General features: G+C 36.8%; 1 protein-coding gene across 1 annotated transcript in view; it reads left to right on the top strand.

The window, feature by feature from the left end:
- Positions 1-2607: 2607 nt before the first annotated feature.
- OPA1 (optic atrophy 1 (autosomal dominant)) overlaps positions 2608-6814 on the top strand; it is a gene marked incomplete at its 5' end in the record, with an annotated part of 96090 nt that continues 91883 nt past the window's right edge. Inside the window, 5 exons of the mRNA XM_008589883.1 lie at positions 2608-2926; positions 3572-3668; positions 4683-4790; positions 5291-5344; positions 6042-6109. Coding sequence (XP_008588105.1) covers positions 2608-2926; positions 3572-3668; positions 4683-4790; positions 5291-5344; positions 6042-6109 — 646 coding nt within the window. The remainder of the gene's footprint in view (positions 2927-3571; positions 3669-4682; positions 4791-5290; positions 5345-6041; positions 6110-6814) is intronic.

Here is a 6814-nt window from a genome sequence, read left to right as displayed (position 1 = left end):
CTAATAGAGTTTGTTTTATAAATCTGGCTGCTCCAACATTGGGTGCATATATATTTATGATATGTCTTGTTGATGGATCAATCCTTTTATCATTATGTAATGGCCCTCATTATCTTTTTTTATGGTTTTTAGTTTAAAGTCTATTTTATCAGATATAAAAATAACTACTACAGCTCGTTTTTCATTTCTGTTTGCATGGTAAGTCTTTTTCCATCCTTTCACTCTTAGTCTATGTGAGTTTTTATGGGTAAGGTGGGTCTCTTGAATGCAGCCTATAGTTGGGTCCTCCTTTTTAATCCAGTCAGCCAGTCTGTGTCTTTTGATTGGGGAATTTAAGCCTTTTACGTTGAGTTGTTATTGAAAAGTATTGATTTAATCCTAGCATTTAATTGATTTTTTGTTTGGATGTCTTAGGTGTCTTTTGTTCCTTTCTTTCTGATTTACTATTTGTTTTCTGTATTAGTTGGCTCCTTGGGTTGTAGATAGCCTTTTTGTTTGTTTGTTTTCTCTTCATGGATGCCATTTTTATTATACTAGTGGGTTTTGATTTTTCTTCAGTTTTTATGGCAGCGGTAGTTGTTTTTCAGGTACCAAACCGAGTACTCCCTTGAGAATTTCTTGTAAGGGTGGTCATGTGGTGGTGAACTCCTGCAGTTTTCATTTGTCTGAGAAGTATGCTATTTGCCCTTCATTTCGGATGGACAGCCTTGAGTGGTAGAGTATTCTTGGGTAGCAATCTCTGTCTTTTAGTATTTTGAATATGTCATCCCATTCCTTTCTGGCTTTTAGGGTTTGTGATGAAAAGTCTGATTGGGGCTCCCTTATATGTGATTTGACACTTCTCTCTTGCAGCTTTTAAGATTCTCTTTTTGTCTTTGAGTTTTGCCAGTTTGACTATAACATGTCTTGGAAAAGACCTTTTTGGTTTGAATACGTTTGGGGATCTTTGGACTTCCAGAATCTGAAGATCTGTGTCTTTTCCAATAACTGGGAAGTTTTCTGCTACTATTTTGTTGAATATGTTTTCAATGCAGTTTCCTTTTATTTGCCCTTCTGGAATACCCATGACTTGGATATTTGAGCTCTTAAGGTTGTCTGATATCTCTCTTAGATTTTCTTCAATGTTTTTAATTCTTTTTTCTTTTTATTTGGTCTGCCTGTGTTATTTCAAACAGCCCATCTTCAAGGTCAGAAGTTCTCTCTTCTGCTTCTGCAAGCCTGCTGGTTAAACGCTCTGTTGTGTCTTTTATTTCACTGAATGAATTCTTCAGTTCGGCAAGGTCTGCTACTTTCTTTTTCAGGGCATTGATTACCTTGTACATTTCTTCTTTCAGATCCTGTATACTTTTCTTCATTGCATCATGTTGTCTAGCTGAATTTTCTTGTATCTCATTCAGTTTCCTTAGAATTATCACTCTAAATTTCTTGTCAGACATTTCAAGGGCTTCGGTTCTATAGGATCTAGAGCTTGAGAGTTATCACCCTTTGGTGGTGTACTTTCTTAGTTTTTCATATTTCTGGTATCTTTCCTCTGATGTTTAGTCATTGTGGCAGGGGGTTTCACAGTCCACTGGTTTGACAGTATTGTCTGGCTAGGATGTAGCTGGGGTTGCCAATTTGGTATGGCTACCTCAGTGTCTGCTCAGTTGGCCACTAGTGCCTTGTGTGTGTGGTTGCCTCGGGTCTTGGGCCTCTCTGGGGAGCCACCTCTCTGATCATGCACTCGGCCGGGCTGCTGGGTCACGTACCAGCACCACAGGGTGTGTGGTCTCTGCGGAGCTTCTGCCTCCCTTGCTGGATGTCTTCCTGCTCCGTGCACACTAGGCTGGGCCACAGATGGAGTCTGTTGGCAGTGGTGAGGCCTACCTGCTGGGTTGCTCACCGGCACCTCAGGGCGTGTGGTCTCTATGGAGCTTTAGAGGCGGTGAGGCCTACCTGTTGGGTCGCGTGTTGGCACCGCAGGGCATGTGGTCTTTGCGGAGCTTCTGCTTCCCCTGCTGGACGTCTCCCTACTCTGCATGCACTGGGCTGGGCTGGGAATGGAGCCAGGTGGCAGTGGTGAGGCCTACCTGCTGGGTCATGCACCGGCACCGCAGAGCATGTGGTCTCTTCGGAGTTTCCGCCTCTCCTGCTGGACGTCTCCCTGCTCAGTGCACACTCCGAATAGCTGTTATTGAAATAAGTTCCCATCTTTTCTCTTTACAGTTTTAATTCCTTGGAGCAGAATTATAGCCCACATGTAGTAAATTAGAGTGCAGACTCTGGAGTCACACTGCATGGATTTAAATTCTGCGTTTACTCCTTATGTCAGTGTGTACTTTGGCAAATTGTTTATGTCTTTGTGCCACCTTTCCCCCTTCCATAAAATGGGATAATCCTAGTACTTTCTTCATAGGATTATTAGCAAGGTTAAATGAGCTAGCACGTGCTGCAGCAGTGCCAAGCACGTAAGACGTGGTTAATAAATGTGAACTTTTGTATGACATATTGCGGTTGTTCACGTGTATGTGTGTGTGTGTTTTCCCTTTTGTATATTGCTCTTTTTATTGTCATTTCCTTTGTGTTGTTACCTGTCTGATCTTTCTCCCACATTCATTTTTCTTTCAGTGAGGTCTGCCAATCCTTAGTGAAACATAACTCTGGAATAAAAGGAAGTTTACCACTACAAAAACTGCATCTGGTTTCACGAAGTATTTATCATTCACATCATCCTACCTTAAAGCTTCGAAGACTCCAATTAAGGACATCCTATCAGCAGTTCTCTTCTCTAACTAACCTTCCTTTACATAAATTGAAACTTTCTCCAATTAAATATGGCTACCAGCCCCGCAGGAATTTTTGGCCAGCGAGATTAGCTGCAAGGCTCTTAAAACTTCGATATCTCATACTAGGATCTGCTGTTGGGGGCGGTTATACAGCCAAAAAGGTAAGTTTAACTTTCGTACGGTTTTTCCAGTTATTCCAGCATGATTATTTTAAGTTTTTATAGAATGTCATTTTTCTTTAGTGTAGTAGAATTTAATTAAATGTTTAAACATTTATTGTATGTCTCTACTGTTTACTAGATTGTTTTAATGGCATTAATAGGAAAATGCCTTCTGAATCTTAGTTTTAAGTATAGGAGATAAAAATGCCCTAGTAGAAGGAGCACTGAGCTGGGAGTGAAAATGCCTGGGTTTGGTTTTGAGCTTTGCCATTTAGTAACACAGATGAGAAAGTTAGGTGGCATGCTCACACAGCCACTTTTTGGCAGCTCTGGGACCAGAGGCAAGGTGTCCTGTCTCCTGGTCTGTTTTATTTCTAATCCACAGTGTTGTTTAAAGCCAAATCATGAAACTTGTTTGAAGTAGTAGTCCATTTTGAATTTCTACATTTTTCATATTTAGTAGAGAAGTATTTACATGTCTTATATGCTTGCTAGCTAATTTGTTTTTAGAAGAGCTGAGGCCACTTAAATTTTTTTTTAATACATCATCACTCTTAGTAGATTAATGTTTTAATAAAATAATATTTATTTACAGTTTTATGTGGCATTCAGAGCATCTGATTGACATACTTTCTTATCTTTCAGACTTTTGATCAATGGAAAGATATGATACCTGACCTTAGTGACTATAAATGGATTGTGCCTGACATTGTGTGGGAAATTGATGAGTATATCGATTTCGGTTTGTATCATCACCAGGAAAATACTTTTTTGGACCATTTCTTTAGGAAAGAGAAATAGTTGCATTGGGATACTTTCTTAACTTGTAACCCTAATATACAACATTGTATTTTAATGATAAAAGTAATAGAATATCAAAGGAAAAATTTTGTACAAAAAAGGGTGTCCAATAGTCCATTACTTTAAAATAGCTGCCACCGTCCTTATGGAGCATTTTCTTTTAATTGTGCTTATTATGTGAATATGGTTAATATTTTAGTTTTTCCTTTTAAAAAATTATAGTCATAGTGAACATACACTTTGGTATCTGTCTTGTCTTTTGCTACCTAACACATTTTGTTAGCATTTCCTTGCTGCCAAGTAGTCTTTATAAACATCAGTTTTCAGCATTGTGTAATGTTGCCCAGAACATATGAGCGTGATGCACTTACCTAGCGCCTTTTGATTGGATACCTTGGTTACCTCTACTTTTTGTCTAGAGTGATTTCTCCCCTTGGTCAGCCACTCCCCTTTTTAAAATAGGTAGATGAGAAAAAAGTATATTTGATAACTATGACTGCCAGTAATTCATGGTGCTCTTTTAAAAAACTTTTTGATGAAATTATTTTCCTCAGTCCCTTTTTTTAGACATTATCCAATTTCTTACCTAAGGTATATATAGAAGTAGAATTAATCTCTCCATGTACTTATTTACAGCACTTTTTAAAGATAAAACTGTGCTATGTTGATGAAGGTATTTGCGGGAAAAGCACACTTTTCAAGCCCTTTTTCTAATACAAGTATTCATAAGAGCTTTTCAACTTGATATATTTGCTAGTATCACAGTGTAGTGGCTAAGAGTCTGGATCCTGGAACTAGACTGCCTGGGCTTGGACCCTGGCTCCCACACCTTCTTGCTATGTGCCCCAGTTTCCCATGTGTAAATGGAGTTAATAATAATAGTTATTTTGTAATGTTGCCATTTATATTGGACACATATCCTTATTTTGAGACTATTTGTTTTGATCTTCCCCAGAAAAAATTAGAAAAGCCCTTCCTAATTCAGAAGACTTTGCAAAGTTAGCACCAGACTTTGACAAGATTGTTGAAAGCCTCAGCCTACTGAAGGACTTTTTCACCACAGGTAAGGAAGGACCTGTTTGATTTCATTAAAATTTGAAGAACCACAGAGGAAAAATACATAGTAGTGTTTGTGTATACCCATCTTTTAAATTAAAACATTTAGTACAAATGAAAATCAGGTTTTTTTTAAAAAAAAAGAAACATAGAGTTTTGTTGCAACAGTGGCTTTTAATCTTTGTTTAGCTCAATAAAGTGAAAATAAGAGCTTAAACATGTTTGGCTTTTAGTCAGTGAAGGAAAAACATATCACTAGTTCTTGACAAGTAGATGAGACTTCCTATGTATTTGCTTTTCATAATTGGTAGAGCCAATTTGGTGATTTTAAAACAAATTTAATTATAATGGACCATAATGAGTAGAATTTATAAAGATTAATCCTGGCATATTTGCCCGGTTACTGCCCTTTCATGATGTAAACCTGAGATCTCAGACATCTTTGTTGACTCATTCCTTCCTGTTAAGTTTTACATTTCTATTTCCCCTTTTGCTGGTTTTTCACAGGTCACAAATTGGTTAGTGAAGTCATAGGAGCTTCTGGCCTACTTCTCTTGTTAGGTGTGTAAACAGACATTTTGCTGACCTTATCATGCCTTTTAAATGCTTCTAATAAACTAGTTGCAAATAAAATTGCAGGCCAAAATTATAATACCGCTTATGCTGATTTTTAAAACCCCAGAACTATATTAGGCAAACTCATTATCCTTTAGGTGGAAATAATAAAATAATTATTTTGTGATAAAAATAAATTACCTAAATATATATGTATGTTATAAGATTAAAGCTATTAAAAGAAAATTTGCTTAGCCAAAATATTTTCTTGAACTAGATCTAATTGTTTTTGATAATTGAAATGAAAAGTAATGTTAGTTTGTCTCATCTGCCCTGTCATAGTTGACATTTTAAATTTGTTTTCCTATTATATATGGTCTGTAATGGCAGAGGTGTATGGCCAAATTGTAAGTACTCTCATGTAAAATAATCCTTAACAAAGATTGTCTAATTTTTTTTATTGCAGTTTTCAGTTATGTATTTTTAAATAGGGTAAACATGCTATAACTGCTATCATATTTTTTATTTTCTACATAGGTTACCAGTAATGTTTCTTAAAATAAGAATAAAAGTGATTTGATACTTTGAACCTGAGTTGCTATAAATATCCATGTACCTTTTAATTAATTAGACATAATTTGGTATTTAGCTTAGTCTGTTGACATCACTGGAGAACTTAAAGGATTTCTTATTTATCTTTAAGGTTCACTTGGAGAAACAGCATTTAGAGCAACAGATCATGGATCTGAAAGTGACAAGCATTATAGAAAGGTATATATAAAAGAGAATTCTTCACATAGTCTTGAAAGATTTTGAAAGTTTTTACCTTTTTAGAAGATTTGAAAATGGTAACATTGGAGGAGCAAATGCAAAAGCATCTAAGTATTACTATTCTTAGTGCAAAATGCAAGGTGTTATGTGGCAGTTCTGGAAATATAATTAGAGAAGCCCATTTCCTTCAAATACATTCTGTGAAATATTAGCTTCAAGGTTGTTCCCAAAAAAGGGTTTTATTGTTAAATATGTGTAGGCAAAGCTGGCTTAGACAAAATAAGCAGATTTCTATTTGCTTCACCAGGACTTCTCAGATCTTACTATATTTATGTGCATTGAAGATCTCTAAGAGGAGTCGAAATGTATAGGGTTTTCTAGGTTTATCAACAGAATGCTTTTCTCATGACACATCATCTAGGGATTCAGTTTCACTTAGGGAAAAACATTAAAGGGAATAGGAAGTGGGTTATTAGGTAGTAAATCAATTTTCTTATATTGAGATTCAACTAAGTTGAGTGTGTATGGGGTTATTTAGAATGTGTCAATTTCAACACGTATGCATTGACAAAATTCATGTGAAAGTTATAGAATTGCTGTTGGGCCAAGCCCGTGGCGCACTCGGGAGAGCGCGGCACTGGGAGCGCAGTAGCGCTCCCACCGCGGGTTCGGATCCTATATAGGGATGACCGGTGCGCTCACTGG

The sequence above is a fragment of the Galeopterus variegatus genome, unplaced genomic scaffold (genome assembly GCF_000696425.1).
Source record: "Galeopterus variegatus unplaced genomic scaffold, G_variegatus-3.0.2 Scaffold5724, whole genome shotgun sequence".
In the NCBI taxonomy this organism is placed as follows: domain Eukaryota; kingdom Metazoa; phylum Chordata; class Mammalia; order Dermoptera; family Cynocephalidae; genus Galeopterus; species Galeopterus variegatus.
Note: the sequence above shows the minus strand (reverse complement) of the source record. Positions and strands in the feature narration are given on the sequence as shown.